Source organism: Artemia franciscana, chromosome 7, assembly GCF_032884065.1.
Source record: "Artemia franciscana chromosome 7, ASM3288406v1, whole genome shotgun sequence".
In the NCBI taxonomy this organism is placed as follows: domain Eukaryota; kingdom Metazoa; phylum Arthropoda; class Branchiopoda; order Anostraca; family Artemiidae; genus Artemia; species Artemia franciscana.
In genome coordinates this window covers 58,016,018-58,040,085 of record NC_088869.1, presented here as the reverse complement: position 1 = coordinate 58,040,085, position 24,068 = coordinate 58,016,018, and the positions used below count along the sequence as shown (strand labels likewise).

At 34.1% G+C, this 24,068-nt stretch overlaps 1 protein-coding gene across 5 annotated transcripts in view; it reads right to left on the bottom strand.

The window, feature by feature from the left end:
- The window catches only part of LOC136029531 (echinoderm microtubule-associated protein-like 2), a 139,517-nt gene that overhangs the window by 15,819 nt on the left and 99,630 nt on the right, over nucleotides 1–24,068 (bottom strand). For all 5 annotated transcript variants that reach the window (XM_065707998.1, XM_065707997.1, XM_065707999.1 and 2 more), the window contains 8 exons: nucleotides 22,795–23,100; nucleotides 18,809–18,881; nucleotides 16,262–16,363; nucleotides 14,005–14,109; nucleotides 9,571–9,805; nucleotides 7,047–7,204; nucleotides 5,177–5,434; nucleotides 1,125–1,262 (listed from right to left, as the gene is read on the bottom strand). In XM_065707998.1, the coding sequence (XP_065564070.1) occupies nucleotides 1,125–1,262; nucleotides 5,177–5,434; nucleotides 7,047–7,204; nucleotides 9,571–9,805; nucleotides 14,005–14,109; nucleotides 16,262–16,363; nucleotides 18,809–18,881; nucleotides 22,795–23,100 (1,375 nt within the window). The remainder of the gene's footprint in view (nucleotides 1–1,124; nucleotides 1,263–5,176; nucleotides 5,435–7,046; nucleotides 7,205–9,570; nucleotides 9,806–14,004; nucleotides 14,110–16,261; nucleotides 16,364–18,808; nucleotides 18,882–22,794; nucleotides 23,101–24,068) is intronic.

The following is a 24,068-nucleotide window of genomic DNA, read 5'->3' as shown; positions in this document are numbered from 1 at the left end:
CTGCATGATAATGTGTCTATAATGTCTGCAGAGTTAAATGCCACAATTATGGCACTAGAGCGCCTTATGAATAATAAACCCTTGATTCTTTATTTTTAAAAAAATATTATAGTGTATTCTGACTCTTTGTCGAGCATAGAGCTGCTGTATTCAGCTTCTCAGTATCAGATGGATTTCGACAGATTTTATTGTCTTAGCATTATAGACACTCTTGCTTCAAGAGGCATAAAAATATACCTTCAGTATGTTTCAAGCCACTCAGGCTTAACTGGGAACCACCAGGCAGACTAAATTTAAAAAATGCTCTAAATATTGACCAGCCAAGTGATGAGACTAATCCCCATTAGGCATTTATCGATGGAGATTATCAAAGGTAATGTTAAAAAAGAATAAAACAAATTTATCTCCCTTCCTCATTAAGCACCTTTCTAAAATTTAGGATAGAATTCGGTTTGGCTCAAATGGGCAAAATTCTCAGGCGTTTTTGTGTCGGTTTCCAAATTCAAATGGCTCAATTCCCTCATCCACTTTGCAGACAGCGTAATATAAAAATGAAAAAATTGACCATTGCCTATTTGAATCTAATATGCTGACGTGTGCACAGTAAACCCTGAAATGTAAAATGTTAAACTGCTTCAAATACCACAAAATTTCCCATACCTTCAAACACCAAAGACCATACCTGCACACGGAGCACGGAACAATGTATATCCTCTGATATTTAACTTCCTAGAATCAAAAGATTTACTGCTGATATCTAAACAGATTCAAGATAAATAAGGAGCAACCATTGCAATAAATCCTTTCAACTCACAGAGTGAGTCAAAAGGAAAAGGGCTAAATAGTCTCGACTGAAAAGCCGACGTTTGCCGAAATAGAAGAAGAAGAACATTAACATCCACAGCAATGATAGTGGTCAAGTAGGGTTATGAAACATTGGAACTTTGAAAGTTTGAGAAAAGTATGGTGAATGTTTTCCAGAGGTATTGCCTAGGGACAGTGTTGGTGATAGATTAACTGGCAATATGTCAAACAATAAGTTGTATGGTAAACGTGGTTAGATCCCAATTTTTCGCATGAGGTCTCCTAGAAGCTCCCAAGAAACATTGAAAATTAATTTATACCTGGATCGGTTCAGATCCATCAGTATGCTGAACAAGCTCTTCACGAGTATACATATCGAGAAGCTGCCACTTCCCTGTGGTAGTTCCCACAGCTACACTCGATCCATCGGGGGATATGTCTAAGGACTGTACTGGCTCCTGGAAAGAAAGGGGTTTTTATTCAGTCACAACAGTACCACAGGATATATAAGAAAAGAAGTCAAGAGAAAATAAAATTAGGAAGGGAGAAAAATAAAGGTTTAGAAATTCGAATAGTCTCGGGTATTTACAAAGCAAACACAATGCAAAAAACTTGTTGCCACAGTCCAAATTGTGACTACTAATTTTAATTTGACTCACAGAAACACAACCGCTGTAAGGCAAAACTCTTTTAAAAAATGTGTGGAAAGATAGTATCTAGTACAAAGTTTAAAAATGGAATTGTCAAATATATGAGATGTTTAATACTGCATATAAACATCGGAAGAAGTATAAAATGTAGCTCAAATCTTAAAACGTAAAAGTTGCCCATGATTTTTTTTTCTTTTTTTTTAAATAAAGAAATTCGCAAATTTATTTTTAAGGTTCCAATTTTAGGATTTCGCACAAAATATGAATCAAAGATTTTCTCCAACGTTTGCAATTGATATAAAAACTCAATAAAAATCATTAGCAAAAATCACCTGTTTGCATGCGCACACACTTTTTAGTAAAATTGCTGCCAACAATTTGTTATCAGGACAGCAGAAAGACGCATTAAATATCAAAGTTTACTTGTCGCACGAACTAAAATATATATATTCAGCACAACTTCTAATACTGAATCGGAAAATGCAACAACATTTTTTTTTTATTTTTTTTGCACCTGCAGTTGTGTTTACGGTTAAGGTTTCTCAGTAGTTCTCAGTGCTTCTTAAGACAAAAAGGAAAACTTGTTTTCCGGCAAAAAAATAATCAGCAGTAATAACCATTTCTTACAAGGATAGATAAAAATATTTTTAGACTTGAGACCTCAAAACTTCCCGCTGAAATTCTCCTATGTGCACAAATTTTTCATTTAATTCGCCTATTTTTGGTAGTTTTGGATTACCTTTAATTATCTTATAGCAAAGATTAAATTTGGAAGGTACTACTTTTAAGCACAGCACCGTCGATATACAAAGGGACTATGAGACGAAGGGACTCTTAAAAGCAGGCTACATCACAAGGTACCCTTTCCGGTTTTCTGACAAAAAAGGAAGCTTACGAGGAATTTCCTTGTTCGTCTATTTGGTGACTCTTGACCATGACCGCTGGTTAAGCGTGCTTTAAGTTTATAGAATGTAAAATAAAAAAGAAAGAAAGAATAATAATTTGACGGAGGATTAGAATCATTCGTCTATTTGTGAATTCTTAACCTTGACTGATGGGTTTTAAGCATAATTGACGTGTATATGGTCAATAAACAGCAAAATTAACTATCAAGTTGACAGATGACAGTATAATAAGGGCAATTAAGCAATTTGATATGTATATTAGCTCTAACAAAAGGATAGACGAATAAAACATAAACCTACTAAAAAAAAGGTCATCCAAAAAATAAACTGAAAAATTGGGTCATCCAAAGTTTTTGATTGCAATTTTCTTGGCTGAACACAAAAGTCGTTATGTGATGATTTTTTTGAGGTTTTGAACCTTTTTTGGCTCAAGAACTAAAAATAGTAATTACAGTTTATTGGCGAATCCGTCGGCAATCGAAAAAGCAATCGGGCTGAATCTATTGCCCAAAGTTTTTGCGGAATTTGCGTAATAGCAAAATTTTCTACCTGTTTTCCTTCTTCTTTTTTTTTTACAAAAAGTTTAATTCTCTAAGAAAAGGTGCCATTGGAGTTTTTTTTAAACTGAATTCAAAGTTTATCAGCTTTTGTGCGATATTTTCTTTTTCTCTAACACATAAAAATAAAGCACCACAAAATTTCCATTTTTATTACCCAAAAACGATTAGTGCTAGAAAAATTTCCCTTGTATTTACAAATTGACATACAAAGCTGAATTAAAAAACCTTCCTTAACAATTTAGTTTTGTGCTATTTATTTCAAAAAAAAAATGGAAAAGTTGAAATTTACCGACAATAATCTTCAGCATGCTGAAGAGCAAAACTTAAATAATTTGACAAAAATTTAAATTTAAAATTCCATTTGAATTGTTGAATTCGTAAATATAATTGGATTGTCCTATCGCAGGAAAATCACTAACTTCAAAAATCCTTACACATTTACCATGCTCGCAAGAATAAAGATTTTGTTCATTTTTTGAATTTAAAAATCAAAACTGCATTATTAAATACGATAAAAATTCATTGCTTTGAAAAGAAATGAAACCAAAAATTTGACAGCAAAATTCTAAAGATTACTACTGAAAACTGAAGTTGATGGATAGTTTTTTGTAGCATGCTCAAATTGGTACAAAAATATAATGTTTTAGGAAACTTTCTGGAAGATACTTTCCTAGTGATATTTGTAAAGAAATCTCTTTCCTTCTCTTTCTGCCCCTGACACAAAAAAACTGCCATAAAAAATTGGAAAGGGGGATAGGTTATAACAGTAAGTCCTATGAAATTTTGAAAACTCCTAATTCCCTTCTTTTTTGAAGAAGAAAAGAAGTGAGTGAATTCATTCTGAAAAAGAATAGGATTTTAAATTTATATCTCAAAAATTACGGGATTATAATTCAAAAATGTACTTTTTTTTAAATACTCGTGATTTACTCCCTTCCTTTTTTTGGTAGAAAATTTATGAATAACCTTCCTATTAGTTAACATTCATTTGAAAATAAAACAAGAATGTAAAGACTTTTGAATCTATGTCAAAAACAAAAATTTAGAACCAAACATATCCCAATATCGAAAGTTAACAGCATAGTCTCGGACGTCGAATCCCACATCGTAATAGTTCCATCAGAAGCTCCATTCGTAAATTTTGCTCTCCCCTACCTACGTACATTATAACTTTAATAATTAAGGGTATGAGCAGCCAGGTTGGGAGAGGAGGATGTCGTTGATATAAATACGCATGAATTAAAAAAAAAATGGAAAAAAAGAACAACAACTAAATTCCAGAGTTGCCAATAAAATTAAATGCATTAAAATATATTAATAAGCCACTGAAGGAAATAGCAAAGAAGATAACAAAGTAGATTTATAACCGAGATCGACTATTAATGGCTGGAAGCAATAGATTCATGACGTTCTGCAAATAAATAATTTATCCATCTACTGAAAGATGCACATAAGTCTATACATATACATATTTCCCGTATACGTATCTATACTATTTCCCAATTCTTTAAGAACGACTTCCAAAACACAAGGATCCTTTAATTAAAATTAGAAGCTTTTTTAAGTAATAAACTACTTTAGCGTGAAGAACGAGGCATTGAGGGGGAGCCGCCTCCACATTTCGAAAAAAAACTTCTGTTCGTTTCAAGTATAGGTAGGCAATACATAGTTTTGTATACAATGCTATAATGTGCTATAACAATGGTTTATGTATACATAAATTGAGCATGTTTAGGCCACTAGTCAACAATTTAAAATTCAACATATTCCGTTATCGAAAGGCCACAGTAAAGTCTTGACGTCGAATTGAAGTAATTCTATCTGAAGCTCCAGTCACAAATAAAGGTTGCCTCCGCCTAGCTGCCCGATAAAATTAGTAATTGAAGGTAGAAAAAGCCTAATTGGGATAGGAGGATGTCTGTGACATAAATATATATATATATGACTTCTTAAAAACAGGAGGGAAAAACGATAACTGAGAAGCATAGTTTCCCAAAAAATTAATGTTATAAAATATATTAATAGGCTACTTAAATAAATAGGAAAGAAGAGTAGCAAAGTAGATGTATTACTGAGGTTGATTATAGCACGGTAACCAATAGCTGGAAACGATACCTGAATGACGCTTTGCAAATAAATGATTTATATATTTCTATTGAACGATGCAAGCAAGTTAAGTCCTTACAGAATTAGGGTGGATCTGAGTTTGCATGTTCATGTTCAGGCCAGTATTCAACAATTTTAAAATGAAGCCTACCCCATTATCGAGAGTCCAAACAACAGTCTTGGACATTGAGTCCCACATTGTAATAGTTCCATCAAAGGCTCCAGTCACAAATTGAGGTTCAGTTGGGTGACTAACCAAAGCCCAGAGTTCTTCAATATGGCCTGACATTATGACAGAGAATGGTAGCTCAAAACTTCCAGCTAATATGGCGTTTTTCGTCGTCCCAACTAAGAGTTGACTACCCTTTCCTTCAGCAATTGTTCGACAATTTCCATATTGTTCAGGTACCTGCAAAAATTAGATGTCCGATTTCGTTTGTTTGAATTTTATCGGTTAAATTAGTAATATAATAGTAGTATTGACATATTACCTAACTAATAAGCATAGGCACTGTTTATAGTCTAATTCTTGTCTGAGTCAAGCCCTGCTTTTTTCTGTTTTTTTTTTTTCAAAGAACGGATGTGTCCACGTTTAGTTACCAATTGGGTAGCCATAGTTTAAATTTCTACATAACAGATTTTCGGGCCCGGAATGAAAAGACCGAACACAACGCCCTTTAATTCAGGAATTGCTAAAAAAAAAAAAAAAAAAAAAAAAAAAAAAAAAAAAAAAAAAATCATTGTTCAGATGTATACAAAAATATGTTCATAATTTTGAAGTGCCAATACTTTTTTACTACAAAAACTAGATCAACAATTTTCACTTATTTTATTTCCAGTTATTACATTGGTAATATAAATAGCAAAATCACTATATTACCTAACTTAATTAACAATTGGGTAGCCAACACATTCAAGCATTTCAAGAAAATCATTACACTTTTTATTTCAGCAATTGATTATTCCTTTGTTCAGGTATATGCAAGAAGAATTTCATAATTTTGCAGAAGCCTGTACTACAAAAATTAGATGCACAAAAATCATCAAATTTTATATGTTGATTAAATTTACAAGTTTATATGGATGAAATCATTCAATTCCTAAATTTTGTAGCACTAAGTAGGCTTTGAGAAAGATATTTAATTACAAAGAAAGTTTATATTGCTTCTCTTCTTTTAACGAGGTAAAACAGACATACAACTTTGTGTAGATAATTAGCTTAATTAGTAAGTAAGTTTTTATTGTTTCTTTTTTCAATAGGTTGTAAAAGGCTTAACACTATTTTGCATTATAGAAAAAAGTAAATAAACTAGCCACAATATTGCAAACTTTAACTAATTTTATAACCATAAAAGCTCAAGCTGTGACCAGTTTTGAGCAATAAGTTTTAGTACTACATCATTGCTTGAGAATATTCACAAAACAAAAAAAAAACGATTTAAACCAGATGCATAATCGGGGTTTGTTTTAAGTATGGGTAATTTTGGTAATTTCAGAAATTTATAAAAGTGCATCACTTTTGTCCTTTTTTTGTTTTACAGATCAACTTGTTCTACTATTTAGAGCACTACGGCCCAATATAATTTTTTTTTATTATCTTAATTTTTATTAGCTTCAAGGTAGTTCATCCAGCAATGACATACACACACAAAAAAAAAACAACAAAAAAACACACTAATATATCTGATCGCTATGAAAACCACTGAAGAAAATCATTAACACGGTAAATTTCCGTAAAATCTAAACATTCTTTTTAAAGAGACCGCATTTTCAAGCGGGATATTAAAGCAATTTTTTTTTTTGGGGGGGGGGGGGGTTCTTACAATTTACTTTGTTAGCCTAGTCAAATAATTTCTTCTCACTATTTGCGTGAGGAAAATAAAACCCAAGAAGCTTGACAATATATGAAAAACAGGTCCAACGTCTTCGGGAGGTGTACCATGAGTGTCAACCCCCTCCCCCATATGCAAATTTATAAGAAAAAGGGCATATTTAAATGATTAAATGAGACTGCCACTTACCTCAGCGGTGTATCCAGTCCTTCTATAAGAGGGATCCCAGAGAGTCAACTGCCCATCTTTTCCTCCGCCAGAAACCACGTGACCATCTTTTAAAACCAAAAGAGAAAAAACAGCACCTTCATGAGCATTTTTAATGGATTTTAAAATTGTGTTTGTACCTGCAAGAATAATAATTAGGATTTTTAAAAAGCAGGATTGCCAACAGAAGTAATTTATTACTAGTTAGTGGTCTTCTTATCCTTGAACCTCTGTCTCCCTCCTTCTATCTCTTTATTTCTGGCCATTAAACAATTATATTTATATCCCTCTATCTTTTTCTCTCTAGTGATTTTTTTATTATCAATCATTTCCTGTTCGTTTGTTTCTTACAAATACTTATCTTCTGTTCAACAGTTAGATCTTTTCAAGATATTATGTGTCTTTTTATTTACTTTTCAATTTAAAAACAATATAGATGTACCAAAAATTTACTCTACGTTGACAAACAAAAATTAAAAGCCTTATGAAAAGTAGAAAACCAGTCTGTTGGTATTGACAAATAAAGTCAAATATAAAGTTATTTTAATTTTCAGTTTTTTCCTCTACTCTAGAGGTGTTTGGACGATTAGCTGAAGATTTTCCGATGGTTCTCTTGCAAATATGACAAAATTTCCGAATTTTCCCCTGGCACAACCGGCGATATTTATCATCTCATCAGAGATTATATTTATCTAATAATCTACTATACAGTTTTAAACTTAAAATGTATGATTCAACATAATGAGTACTAATAGTAATATGGAAACATTGTCATCATACTGATAACATTGCTATGTCATTGTTTACTGACTTTTCCAATAAAGATTAGATAGTCTCGATGAGTCAAAATCCTTGATTAGCCAGAGGAATCCGCTTCACATTTTTGAAATAAAGCCTGACAACGAGAAAAAGAAGCATAAAAAAGGAATATATCTGCAACTAACAGGAAGTTTCCACAAGAGGCAGGGGGGGGGATGGCGAGGCCAGTCCGATCAAGGGGATAAATTTGAGTCAAAGCGATAAATTCCATTTTGTCAGGTTGCTTTTTTATTACCTTGCTTGTTTTGAGGGAAGGTTCTACAATATTTATTATTTAGTTAGGTGCTGTAAGTTTTCCGAGGAATAAAAATTATTCCAAAATTCATATTTTCAATGACTCAAAATTTTTAGCTCCGCCAAATCAAAAGGCATTATATTACGCAATATTAATTTCAACAGGAGACCCAAACGTGAAAAATATATTTCTGGTTTTTTACTCTATTAAGGATCAGCTATTTCTACCAGTTTGAATAAGAATCCTACAGATAATATTCATTTTCAAGAAAATATTAAAATGTCTAATAGAGCCGAATTCGCTTCATATGTCAGAGTAAAAGAAAAGAAAAACGAACTTTGCACAATTAATGACAAAAAAGGAAAAAAAAGGGGGGGGGGCAGGGATAAGGTATAAGACTTTATTGACAAACGACTGTCACAAGCTCAAAGGGCCGAATTCGTATTCTAAGTGAAATAATGCACAAATCAAACATTTGGAATCAAAAACGCAACATAAGTTAGAATAATTAAGGGTAAGAGAAACAATCAAAAATATTGATGATTAAAAGAGGATTGAGTAAAAGATAAGGTTAAAACTAGAATAATTTTACTTCTGCGAGAGAAAAGAGGGAAAAAAGAGAAATACAAAAAAGAAAGATTTCTAAATATCTTCAGAACAAAACAAGAGAGGTACAAAAATATTATTCAATCACCTTGCGTAGGTTGACAGAGACGGCTGTGTTATACGCGTCGTTGTATACATAAATAATTAACAGCGCCGTTATCACAGTTGTTTTAGCAGTTAGACATGAAAATAGCAACTCATTAAAAAAAGCAATTTTTACCAAATTAGATTTTTTTTATCAGCTTTCACCCAGAGTTTTTCTTCTTTTTTTTACTGAAATATTAATATAATTAATTCATAATACAATATATTTCATTTTTCTAGATTTCAATTTAAACGCAGCTGGTGTTGGAGTGAAATACTCAGTCTTGACGTGAAAAAAAAGAATAATATAAAGAGACTGGTAATATATATAACAAAAAGATCCGGGTTTGCATAAAAAAGTAGTTGTAAGAGCCCAGAGTCAAGCAATTATTGTGATAATTATCTCAGATATTAATTATATTGCCATTAAAATAATAAAGGGAGAAGATAATAAATTAGATGTTGGTAAATAGGTTAGGTGCCCTTGGGGAATGATTATAATATTACATTTGATGGCACTGTTTTGAGGTATGGTTTGGGGGCCACCGGGGTTTAATCTAAATGGCTTGTCTTATTAGCAAGCAAGCTTTTTTTTTCTTGGAGTAGCCATTACACTAGTGTTGGCTTCTGGTTTGCCTTACCAATACAATCCCACTCTAAATGAAATCAACACAGGAACAAAATTATATTCTTAAATAAGCCAGTACCGATGATACTAAGACAGCACCAAAGCATAGAAAAATAAAATAAAAATGAACATACCTCTTCCCCACACAAGGATATTTCCATTGGAATCTCCCGAAATCACATCTCCATTATCAGCAAAGGCAATACAGGTCACATACTTAGGTTTGTCTCTACTTTCAAAGATGCCCAATCTCCGTGACAAAGTTCCACCTTCAATATTCCAAAATGCAATATGGTTTTTGCCGCACGTGACAACAGTGTGTCTGTCCATTGGATGGAAATCAACACCAATTACAGTGTCAGCAGAACACTAAAATTACAAATTAATCGCTAATATGTGTACAATTAAACGCTTATGTGACAATAGTGCGTCTATCCACTGAATAAGTATCAACAGTAATTTTAGTGCCAATAAAGCAATGAAACTTTATAAAGGACACGTGAAAAAAAGGAAAAAGGGTTTAGTCTTTCCTACAGGGTAGTTCCTACAGGCTAATAGTTTACTGAGTGAGACCCAATTCGGATTTCACAAAAGGCACTTGACGACGAATGGTCTGCAACATCTTATGGAATCACTCAATAGTGGTATAGACAGAGGTGAAACACCATTGTCTATATTTATTGATATTCGCAAAGCATTCGATACAGTTGATTTTCAAACGCTACTAAGTCGGATGGAGTCGTTAGGTGTCCACGGAAAGTGCCTGAAATGGTTTGAAAGCTATCTCACGGCAAGATCTCTCAAAGTAGTCTTGAGTGATGTGAACTCAGCAGCATTGCAAGTGATGTCCGGAGTACCACAAGGTTCAGTGTTGGGTCCGCTTTTTTACCTTATATATGTTGATCTCATGCGTTTTTACCTGAAATATGTATGTCTTACCTCGTTTGCTGATGATACTGTTTTAACCGTGTTTGCCTCATGTATGGAGGAGCTGGTGAGAAAAGCCAATATCGCACTGGAAAGGCTAGAGATCTTTACCTTAATAAGTCTACTGTGCGTAAATGTGCGCAAGACATTTTTAATGACGTTCTGCAGAGTTGGTACACCGCTATATGTGCATGGACTCGTAACTTTATGTGATAAACCAATTCAGCAAGTTGATCATCTCCGCTATCTTGATTTTTTTTATCTCTATTGCCACACGTCATGGAGATGTCACAGTGACGCTATTTCATCAAAAATCGCCCGTGGGGTTGGCATACTTCGGCGTCTGCAGCACTTTCTTCCACAGAGGATACTTCTAACTATATATTATTCGTTGGTTTATCCATATATCTCCTACGACTGCTTCCCATGGAGCAGCAACTTCTTATCCAACTATAGAAGAGTGAAAATTCTACAAAATAAAGCTGTTAGAACAATAGGTAGATATGTCCAGGATGTGCATGACACATGTGCTTGCTTTACTTCACTGAAGCTCCTTAATGTCGGTCAGATAAGAGATTACTAGGCTGCTGTATTTGTGTTTCGATGTATGAATGGCCTGGCCCCGGATGTCTTTAAGAGTTTTTACCAAACATAAAGTGATCTGCATAATTATGGAACAAGGCATAGTAGTGATATAGTTGTCGATTTACGTCATGGTACCTGGTCTTCATTCTTAATGAAACACCTGGGTCCAAGTGTACGGAATGGACTACCAGTGAGCATTAGGGCGGCGGAACACGTACCTCAGTTTAAAAAGAAATTAAAAGATTATTTTTTGGGGCATAAATGTTGATTTTTTTTTATGGGTGGCAGGATGATTATGGGAGAAAGGGTGGATTCGGGAGGTAAGGGTGGGGCTAGGGAGGTAAGGGTGGGCTAGGGAGGTAAGGGTGGACAGGGGGGTAAGGTAGGGCTGGGAGGAATGAAAAGGGGCAGGGAGAGTATGTGTATTAATGAGTAAGAGAAATTGGATTTGTTAATATAGGTAGGTAGATATTTGGACTCTCGCGCGAATGCAAACCCTCATAGGTTTTCCCCAGCGCTGAAGTGTTAAACTTGAACTTGAACTTAAGATGTTTGGTGGACCAAAACCAATATACATTATTTACAAAGAGCAATTGTCAAGTTATACAGAAACGATGAAGCATGCCGAAGTTTGAGCTGAGACGAATTAAAAAGAATCGTTTTGGAAATTCTAAGGCGTCATCAATCGCTAAAAGATAGAAAGATTTTAGATTTTGCGGCATCATGTTATTTAGAAAATGATGGTAGACTATATATCTAGTAAAGACAGATGACGAACCCAAAACAAAGCGTTTTGGAAATTCAAGGCATAGTTTATAAAATAGTTAGAAAAAGTTTATATGATAAATTTATTTTGTCGTTAGATTAGGTATCTTCGCGTAGTATTATTCTGTTTCTGTGCGTACTTGTAATTCGTACTGTTGTTTAGTTTCCTTGCTCGTTTGTTATTTATTTATATTTTTGTGTGTATATGACCCTTGGGCTTTTGAAATTCACTTATCTATTTGAAATAAACAAGAACAACACAAGAAACACAAGAAAATTTTGACTTCTTCTCCCTCCCCCTTTCATTCCAGGGAGAAATCAACGGGCTACTTGGAAATAATGTCCTTTATAAGAGGGTACTTTAGAAAAGCCCCCTCCCGTGTCAAAAGTAATAGTGTAAGTACCTTAACCCATTTTTTTTCTTTGGATTTCCGCATTCAGTCATCTAACTAACTCTTTGTTTTACGTTCCTTGCGGAAATCCTAGAAAAAGAATTAATGCCCACAAATGACAAGATATTGACTATTGAATACTAGAAGGGAAAGAGGAAAATTCATACTTTGATATGCACACATTCCCGACACTCAGACATATAAGCACAAAAAAAAAAAAAAAAAAAAAAAAAAAAAAAAAAAAAAAAAAAAAAAAAAAAACAACCTTCAATCATAAGACCTGTTGCCTGAACTATTGTGAAAATTAACTTTTTTCTTAATTTTCCCCGAGTAAACAGAACATTGATTTGTTACACCACGACAGTAATAAATTACGAACCGTACAACTACCATTAACATTGTCAAGTGACTCTTTTCAAACGATAAAAATTCCAACCGTTACTAGGAGGGTAACCAAAGCTAAAGTTACAATTAAGTACAAAACTCTATTCAACAAATGACAATGACTGACAGAACAAAAGGCAGCTTGACAAATAAGAGCTATGCTTCTATTTGAAGACTGTATGTAACATAGGTGAAGGCAGAAAACAATAAACCGACGAGTCTCAATTTTTTTTTAACCATTTGAAAAAAAAAACTGTCACAATTACTAATGATTGCAACTGACAGTTGAAAGAGAATTATTATTTTTTTTTCAAGGATATATGTGCAATATTTGTCGAGAACAAATACTGTTAAGAAACTATTTTTAAAACTTTCAAATGTCTCCATTGGGAGCTGAGACAAGCTAAATACCTCTTGAACTAGCAAATTGGTAAACAAGCGTAAGGATAAAATTGAAACTCGTTGATACTTTTAAGGATGTAAAGATAAAATTGAAGCTTATTTTTGCTTAATGAATGAAATTCTTGCAGAAAAAAAAGTCGTGACTGCTACACTCTATATGTTGCAAATCTGGTTCAAGTTATTTAGCCCTCAAATTACATTACCTTTCACTTTGGAGAAAAACAACGAAAATTTTCGAACTTACTCTATTCATTATTAGATTTCAAAAATACATGAATTCATTTCAGTAAATTTAATTTGAAATTAAGGCCTTTCATATAGGCTAGTGTTAAATTTGTCGATAGACGAATAGGTGAAACTACAATTACTGCTACTACTGGTAACTTGTCACAGAACCAAGCCACCTGTGGTGGAAAGGTGCAAACGCTTCTCCTCTACCAAATGTGCTCAGAACTTCAATTTTTGCTCCCTTTCATGCAGTTCCGTCTGTCCTTAAAATTACTTTGAATAAAACGTCCCCGTGTTATAGACGTCGAAAATGTCATAGCTGTTATCTAAAACGTTGTGGTGGTCATTGAATTCTACTGAAATTACACAATTTTCATAACAAAACAAAAATTAGCGAATACTACCTTATCAGTAAAGTTGAGTATAATTGAGTTAATTTGAGTAATTCGTTGTTTTCTTTTCTTTTATCTAAACAGGGAATGGGGACTATATGTACATACCCTTTTTTCAGAGGAAGTGATGGACAATTAGTCCATCACATCTTTGAAAAAAAGGAGTGAGCTGATGAACGTAAGGGCCATTTTTTCGGTTGGGTTTTCCTTTCTCTTCCTTGGGCCAAAAAAAAGAGCGGAAGTCGCACCAGATTAGCAACCCAAGTCACTTACTTTATTTGTATTAATTGTTCATCCAAGCGACGTACGCAGGATTTTTGTTCCGGAGGTGGGGTGAGTTGCAGAGGAACTTGTTTTCGGAGGGAGGGTGGGTAAGGTTTTATCCAAAATCATATTACGAGTTGGTTGGAAACCACAACCCTTAGAGGTAATCCTACTTCTATTCCCGGGGGGTTACATGAGACTTTTCACAGAAAAAATACAAAAAAGAAACCTTGGTTTCTGTGATCTTGTGTCCTGTTTCTCCTTTCTGCCACTCCCACAGAGACAAAACGTGATCATTGGCCTCGTCAATTGCTGCAAGAAGACCTCCACCGTCCTGAAAAATATAACATCGTGAAAATTCAATAAAAAAGAATAGCCTTGACTATCGCAGCACTTCTGTGTAAAAGAGAAAGAGGGAGAAAAAGAGAAAGAGAAGAGAGAGAGAGAGAGAGAGAGAGAGAGAGAGAGAGAGAGAGAGAGAGAGAGAGAGAGAGAGAGAAGAGTGATTGAAAAAGGATAGCAAAATGGCTTTTACTAGTAATAAATAACCAAAACTATCCTAAAACAGAAAATGCAGTTCACTGTTCTTGAATAGAATTCCCGTGGAATATCTGAATTCAGAAAGTTTTAGATTTCGGCAAGAGAGCACATTATGATTAGTGTTGCCAGATATCTGATATAAGATAGCCCAGGTATAAAAGCAGAAATTCACCAAAGTCATGATTTTTCGGGCTTATATACTCCAAAGGTAAAAATTTTCAAAACGTCTCTTTGAAAAATGTGCTGATTTAAGAATTATGAGAGCAACCGTTTTAAAAATGGGCTTAAATAACACAAACGTCCTCACTGGGGTCAGAGAATCCTTCATCTTGAAAGAAAGGCTACAACAAACCAGAGGTAATATGGGCCCTTTCCAGTACGCTGGTCGAAAGGGATGCAAAACTGCAATTGACCTAGTCCACTTAGTGGATACGGTCTTTAAATGGCTTGATTATGATAGTGGATATGGCAACCTCTTCCTAGCAGACTTTCAGAAATCACTCAACCTCACCAGCCACTTTGCTGTGGCCGCGGACATGCAAACTATTGGTGCCAACAAATGTCCTGTAGCTATTGTTCTGAGTTTCATGAAAGGACGGACACAACGTGTTTTCCTATTTTTCGAAAGAAATGCTACCATGAAATCTCCAAATATAACGTGTGGAGCCCCGGAAGGGGCGAAACTTGCCGGGTTTGCCTTCAAATGCCTAGATCAACGTAGCGCTAGCACTATTTCACGAACGATTCAAGTTTGTAGATGATCTCTATTTAATTCTCAGTATTTAATATTCTAGATCTCAAATAGTGCTGTTAGATATGTGATATAAGATAGCCAAGGCATAAAAGCAGAAATTCAACAAAGTCATGATTTTTGGGGCTAAAATACTCCAAGGTAAAATTTCTCAAAACGTTTCTTTGAAAAATGTGCTGATTTAAGAATTACGAGAGCAACCGTTTTATAAATGGACTTAAATAACACAAGTGTACACCATCCAGCAACAATGTGGTGAAATTATTTTGGTGGATTACGACCAAAATTCTTCACACAAGTCCTCACTAGGGTCACATAATTCTTCATCTTGAAAGAGATGCTGTAACAAACTAGAGGAACTATGGGCCCTTTCCAGTATGCTGGTCCATGGGGATGCGACACTGCAGTTTCCCTAGTCCACTTAGTGGATATAGTCTTCAAATGGCTTGATAATGATAGCAGATATGGCAACCTCGTCCTAGCAGACTTTCAGAAATCATTCGTCCTCATCAGTCACTTTGCTGTGGCTATTAAAGTGCAAAGTATTGGTGCCAACAAACCTACTATAGCTATGTGAGTTTCCTGAAAGGACGAACACAGTGTATTTTTTCATTTTTCGAAAGAGGTGCCACCTCAGAATGGCCAAATATAAAGTGTGGAGACGCAGAGGGGACGAAACTTGCCACATTTACCTTCAAATGCCTAGATAAACGTAACGCCAGCAAATTTTGATGAATGATTCAAGTTTTTCGATGATCTCTATATAATTCCCAGTAAACTGACAGCGCTGCAGTTTAGTAATAACCACCTAAGCTGATGATTGCAAAGAATATAGATCGACTCTCAACCACATCAAAATGAATATCATTAGGTTTTGCACCCTAAAGCAAGACCTCAAGTTCCGTCAGTGTCGTTTCCCGTTGTTTCGTCGTCAAAAATCCTTAAAGTTGTGCTTTTATCTGATTGTACGTTTTCCAACCATATTGATAAGCTAGTAAAAAGATAAAAACGCATCAATCTGAACACTTACTCCAATGCAAGCGACAGTGTGAAAACTACCTATCTAATTTATGTAACTCAAAAACACTGAAAAAAAAGCGTAAAACATGATAGTTTTTCTCTACTTTTTAGATAAAACATTTAATACAAAAATACAGTAAATTAAATCAAAATACTTTTATTTTATATGACTTACTGCTTTAGAAAAGGAAATCGCAGTGATTGATCTTTCAAATTCTCCCAGGCCAAGAACGTGAAGTGTTGAGAGACTTACTGAGTTCCATATTCTTATATGAGGCTAGAAAATAAATACAACGTTTACCAAAGAAATCAAATCCAAATAAAGATACAAAAGACAAAAAACAAAAAACAATTTCCTTTTTCTTGTTTCGTTCTGTTCCACATGATCCGGCATGACCAACAACAAATCAAGAAGTAACCAACATGAAAAGGGTTAACTCACAGAAGAACATGAAAAAATTTCGAAGAATAAAATACATTAAATTTGGGCTTATTGGATTTCTTCAAAAACTATCGTATGTAAATTATTTCTGACCTTATTTCAACAATTCAAAAAATTATCGATGCACAATGCGCACTAACGGAATTTTCAAGCCCCTGATTAAGGGAATACGAAATTAAAAATTTGTCATGTTTCATGTGCTGTGTCAATTATTTGTTCGTTCTTTTCCATAGAGGGTGATCGTTTCGACGAGAGGTCGTAGAATTTTGGGTGACGCCTCGCTTGAAAAGGGAGACAAAAGTGATAGGAAGGCAATGAGGTCCCCTTTTGTGCCCCTCTTCACCTCTGGGGCCCAATAGCGTTTTAGGTTGTCAATCCAAAACATCCGAAAGAATTGCAGGATCAAAAAATTTCCTGTTTTTGTACAAATGAAATTAAATTGTAAATGCCATATTCTATGCATAAAGGCTATTTGATAAATTTTAGGGCAGGTGTGGCGAACCTGCCAGCCATGAAGCACATACAGCACACCTTGAACATTCGGCCCGCAAGGTCCTTCATGCTGGTAAAAAAAATATGATGGGCTAAGCAATGAATCAACGTATCAAAAATACATTGCTTTTGCGTCCCTATTTCAAAACTGAACTGTCAAAATTATGAGAAAAATATTTGATTTTAAACACATTTTGGAAACATCAGAATCAAAAATAAAACTTTAAAACATTTTGGTGACAAAAGAAGAATTGTTATCCCTTCTGTTTCAGCTTACGCTTGCGAAACTCCCCTTTCTTCAGAAATGAAGTCGAACGTGTGAAATAAACATCTCATTTTTTGATTACATCCCTGTTTAAGATAGTGAGTAATTTCCCTGTGGACACTTAGTTGAAGAGATTTATTTATAATCGGATTATCTTTTGCTTGGCTATCTTGACAGCTGTGAATTCTCCAGGGAAGACTTGTTTTGGCTCATTGCTGCTGATTACAGGTTGCCAATAGAGAATTTTTTTTTCCTGACGAAACTTATAAAAGTTAGCCAAATTGCTCGAATCCAATCAAATTGGATACGATTTCGACCCTTTTCTCATGGTACATCGACAGTGCCAAGTGGATCGCTTGGGAAGAAGCAGAAGAGAGCAGAGAACCTGCCGAAATCACCGTATAGGTACCTGTCGGTTTTAATTAGCCTTGAATTCCAGGAAACAGGTCAGCATGTCTCTACGCTTCCCTTGCTCCCGGTGATCTGTATGACTATTCAACCTTCCAACCCTTTTCCCCTCTAATTAAGTGAGATACCTGTTGTATGTTTGTTTGCTAGATACAATGCAGAACCGGTCTCCGGTCTTGAACCTTTTGTCTCCTATGGTCTCCGGTCTTGAACCTTTTATAACGTAACCGGGCTATAAAGTACCTTTATAGTACTTCTGAAGTACTAAATAGTACCTTTATGGTACCAAAGGGCTTACTTTTTTAGTTTTTACTGTCATTTTCACTTGATTTGGAAAAATTGGCTCCAACTTCCCCTCCCCAGGATTTTGACGAAATCACGTCCCTGTTTGAGAATCATCAGTTTTCAAATGCTGGATTATTTGGAGAAAAAAGCGTTATCCAATATAACCAATTAGTTTTGCTTATATGGTTTCATGGTTCAATCTGGCAACGCCAATGAAAACATGATAGTGCCCTAGTAATTCCCCAATTTTGAAATAACCAATTATCGAAAAACGTGGCTTTCTGATATGAACAGACCGGGGTGAATATTGTTTTATATTTTGTTTTCCTTGGTAAAAATTGACTATTTCTGAAGTCATCGCCTGATTTACGTTTTGGGTACTTGTGTAATATACCACCAACACTCAAGTTTATGCTGTGTAAAGCTCGAGAACAAACCAGTTTTATCTGTCTGTATTAAGAAACAATTAGCGCTCAGTAAAAAGCAATTGGCGGGTGACAGAATACATTGGAATTATATAATCTGGGCTATATATTTGAACACTAGGGAGGGAGGGGTACGTTAGGTTCCCCCCCCCCCTTATATGCAAATATATAGGCCTATTTGTTTCTAAAGTATTATATTTTTGCCATGTTTTGGTATTTTTCATTAAGATTAACCTAACTTCACTTCTTGAGAGTTGACGGTATAAGAAGTACCATATTTAAATTACTTACATACGTAGTTATTTGCATTAGTTTCCACACAGAATCTAATTGCATTGTGAAATTCATGCACAGATTAGAAAACCGGACTTGGAATAAAAATTAAAAAAAAAACAACCAACTAACCTTGCCTTCCATTTTGTCGTGTCCAGCGGTTTGCCCAGTAGCAATTAACAATTTGTTTGGATGAATGCAAAGACTGAAAAATTAAAGACGATTTACACCGATTAGATTCGCTAAAATGATTGCTGAAAAAACATTTTTCGTACCCAAAAGCAGTTAAAGAAAAGAAACAGAAAATGCTCGCGAAGCGTTACAAATAATGCACACACATGCTATACGAACTTTGTAATTGTCAGGGTACAGCGGTAGATGCAACCAATTCAAGACGATACGTCACATAATGTGACTATTGTTCGCCTTTGCTGCACATTTTTCTTGTATTTTAGATTCAGAGAGAAATATTTTTTTCTTCAAATTATAGGTTTGCCAACGGGAATCGTTTAGTCTCCGATTTTGTAAATTTCTAGATGCATTTCATAGAAAATTCTGCTTTGAATATTTTTTTCTTACAACATTCTTTCTGGTTCCGTCTAGTTGACGATATTTTATCTGTTTGAGAACATAAAAATTCTCTAAACAATTTTCTTAGGAAAATTGAACATTTTCGATAGAAAATTACTTTCTTGGATCTTTTAATTCTGTAAAATACTACTATTCTTGAATTTTCTATCAATAGAAAGCCCACTCACAATGGCCGTTACTCTGCAGTTCTCGTCAAACCGTCCTCCTGCTGTGAAAAGAGGGGTGGTATTTTTTTTAGTCGACAGAGTTCTAAAAAAATGTTCTAACAATCATGAAGTATCTGAATTAAATTATACTGAAGATATTTTAATCAGTAACGGTTATCCAATTGAAATTATTGAGAATAAAATAGATAGAAGATCAAAAAAAGACAAAATAAGAAAACAAGGAACTCATCTTTAGTTGCTCCGACAATTGAAAACAAAACTTTCACCACTCTACCATATATCTCGAAACTCAGCGACAAACTTGAAATTTTTTTAAAGAAACATAATCACTCTGTTTCGTTTTTATAAATGAACTAAGGACTGAACTTTTTTTTAATTCTGAAAAGTATAAAACTGATCATAAGTAGGGTGGTGGTGCTTACAGAGTTCCGTGTTTATGTGGGAAGTTTTACATAGAACGGACCCGTCAACAGCTGAGGGATAGATCTCTGATATGTGAAAATAGAAATAAAGACGACGATTTTGATTCTGATCTGGTCCTCCACATGATTTGAAAATCAAAATAATTCAGTTCTTTTTTATGATAAAACTTTAACATCTACAGCAATTGTCTTGCCACAATATTTTAGGAAGTCAATTAAATTAAAAAATACATAAAAAGAGACCTTACTACGAATATAGGTACTAGAGATATTCCTATAAGCCAAATTTACAATAACTTTACTATAAAAAATTCAAATAGCATTTTGCCTCAGTTTAAATTAAGATAATCTGACCGCACTTTTAATGAAAATCGGGTTAGTAGACAAGCTGAGTCAATCGCCAAGCAAGGAATTCTAGCACAATCTAATTGGTGAACAGTATTTCATTTATTCTGACTTGGTGTGTTTGTTTGATTGATTCACTGTTTCTTCTGCTTTGTTCGAGTATACCTCAAAATGTCAGTTTTCTTCCTTTTTTTATATTTGAAGATGTTTTGGCGGAGATCATTGCCGAAATATCTGCTTTTCATTTTCACTTCTTTTCTCTCCACAGACCAATATTATTTTTGTTTTTTTTTTCGGCTTATTTTATTCTACATTTTTTTTGTCATAAATGGGAAAAGTTTGCTTGTATAAAGATCTTTACTTAATTTTTTATACAATAAATATGTTTAAACTGTCAAACAACTTGGCAAGGGGTTTAATCATTACAAACCTTCTCGAGGAACAAATATGGATAAATGTGAGCCAAGAATAAAATAAACTGAAGTAAATTTCGAAGAAATACCCCAAACCGTATTTCAGATTAATATATACTTAATATAAAGCTATAGTTCATTTGAATCTATTTTCGACTACCTGAATATCTCTATGATGGATTGATGGCGATAAAATTATTGCAGAGCAACAGATAAGCCTTAGGCCTAATGCAGTTGCCCTAACCGTCAACCCTGAGGTCCACCTTAGAAAACGGTCGATTGCTAACAACAATATTAGAAATCAAAGAAAATAAAGATTAAAAATCTAAACATGTGTACCATTGGTGTTCTAAATATTAAAAAGCATATAAAATTCTACGTATCTTTCTGGCTTGTTAGAAGTTGTTGTTTATAAGTTACACTCTAAATATATAGAAGACATCTATGTTTTACATTCAAACATACAATTGAGCTATTCCTGCCAAATCCAGAACGAAAGTTGAGTTACGTTCTAGATCTGACAAGTTTTGACTGGATGGCACACACTCTTTTTTCTTTCATTTGAAATTGCAGTTTGTTTGTTTTTTATTCGCCTTGGGAATACATCGCTCATTATACAAGCTGTAGGTGATACATTTATATCGTTCTTCTCTGAATTTAATTGGCAGGAAAATAATGAGTTCCACATTGTAAATAATCCTTAAAGAACTTCAAAAAAACATATGGTAAAGCAAGCTAAACAATTAATATGTTCTAGCCCTTTGGGAAGCTAAAAATTAAGAAAGTTCAAAAGTGCAAGAACACTAACTAAGAAGGATAAATATATTCTACTACGTAAGGAGTCAAAAGATAAATTTTTAAATGGGACTTCCTGTAAAAATAAAAGTCGCTGATAAGGATACAAATATGACTAAAAGCAAAAACCTTTCTTTTAACTTTACATTGCATTAATTTACCATTGTAGTCCCTGATCATCTGGAGTTTATGATATTATACAAGACAAAGAAGTTATTAGATGACAGGCATATACAAGACAAAAAAAATGAAAAAAAAATTGAAAGAAACTACCTTCCCCCTCTCCAAATGTTTTTTTTTCAAAAAGTTTCAACTCGATATCCTGAAACTTACTGCAATTTCTGAGAAACACACGCTTGCCTTCCGGCTTCAATCGAAAAAAAGAAGAAAAAAAGGCAGTACTTTTATTTGTAACTTTTGGGAACATTCAGACGCTTTAGATTAGGTTTTGTCTCTTTGGAGACACTTACTACCTGTTGTGCAGATGATTTTCAAAGTGCAAAATTTGACATAAAAGTTGTAAGCCTATCAGAAAATTTAAAATACTCATACAGTTGACTCTCACTAACTCTAAATTCATGGGAAACAATGTTTCTTCGAGTTACGTTTAGATTGACTTTTATGCATATTTTGAGTAGTAGAGATAATTCTACATAAAAGTTCGACTTATTTAAAATTTGAGATACAGAGGTAAAATGAAAATTAAATGGAGGTAAAGTGAAAACTAAATGACTACTTATATACTGAATTTTGAGTTATAGAGGTAATTTTCGGGACATTTAGCCTTACAGAAGTAAAATTTAGCCGTAAATTTTTACGAGTTAATGCAAGGTTTTTTCGATTCATCGAGATATCAAGGTATACTTCGCGTTGTCGAGACTCAACTGCATATATCTGGTTTAACCTGAACTCAGATTTTAGTATTTGAAGTCTATTTATTTATACCTGAACTAACAAAATAATAATAATAATAATACAATAAGGTAAAAAGTAATAAGATCTGATATCCAAGAAAGTGAAACTACCTATGTAAATCTTAGAAGAATCACGTAAAAATGGCAGAAATTCGTATATCGAAGCTTAAAAAGGTGCTTTTTTGACGAGTAGGACGTTTTTACCTTAGAAATCCCCCCCAAGAAAAAACTTTTATCGATCGGTCTGTACCTGATTACGGAATAACTTGAATACCAATCAGTCAATTTCTAACTTTTTTGTATGACCTTTTTAATATTAAAAAAAAAAAAAAAAATTAATGGAAGACAAATTAATCTTTTCTATGCACCCGCAGATGGGGGTGCTTAGAAACGTTTTAAGCCGTATATCATCCTTCTAAAATGTCCAAGCTATTATCCTATTCCTTTTCCGTACTACAATGAGATACTTACCACTTGACATCGTCGGTATGACCTAAATAGTGCCGCTGTGTCTGTTCTTCAACATTATACAGGACAACAACTGCCGCGATAAAATAAACAATTTCTCCCGTCGGCAATAGATATAAATTGGATCTACAATCTTTCCCTCGATAGCCATACGCCCACTCCAGCTTCAATCTTGACTGTGGGCCTGGGGTAACAGTAGATAGAGAGTATGATTCGATAAGGTGTGAGGGGACATATAAAACAATAGGTCTTCCTCGTAAATAGAATTTGATGTATCCATCTTCCTCATTAAAGGAGGCATCTCTAAGTCTGAAAAAAAAAGAACGAGTAAGCAATTGTTCCTATATATATATATATATATATATATATATATATATATATATATATATATATATATATATATATATATATATATATATATACCCGCACCCATGGGGTGCAGCTTAATAGAACAAAACTTACTCTTTATCTAGACTTAAAAGTGCTGCAGTAGCTTATTATAACAGAGCACAACCAAAGTTGTCATCACGTGAAAGGTCAGAAACAGAATTACAGTATGTAGCTTTATTATTTTTTTTATACAATACCATACATTATAAAATAATGTCAGACAGTCTATCACGAAATAATGTCAGACAGTCAGAGTATAGCTGAGGCCTGTCTGTACTTCAGCAGGTCTCAGGGAAGATATAGAAAGTAAAACAACAAAAGGATGTGTTCTAATCAACTTGGGAGCGTGCGTGAGAACAAAAAGTTACAACTAAGGTCGTAGCTTAGGGCATCTGAGGCAACAGATGTGAGTGCAACTTAATATGGGACAAATACATAGCACGATAAGAAGGATGTGAGGACATGCATAAAAGTTCTCTGAGCAGCTGTTAAAGGTTAGTGATCAAACAGTTCGTGGTAACGAACTGTAGTAAGGAGCGACCCGGCTCAATAGTAAACGAAACTCTAAAAAACAGAATTTTGATGCTAAAAGATACATCAAAAGAATCGAATTTTCATGCTGATTTTAAACATACAAGTTTCATCAAATTTAGTCTTTGTCATCAAAAGTACGAGCCTGAGAAAATTTGCCTTATTTTGGAAAATAGGGGGAAACATCCCCTAAAATTCATAGAACCTTAACGAAAATCACACCATCGCATTCAGGGTATCAGAGAACTCTATAGCAAAAATTTCAAGCTCCTATCTACAAAAATGTGGAATTTCGTATTTTTTGCCAGAAGACAGATCCCGGGTGCGTGTTTTTTTTTTTTTTTTTTTTTTTTTTT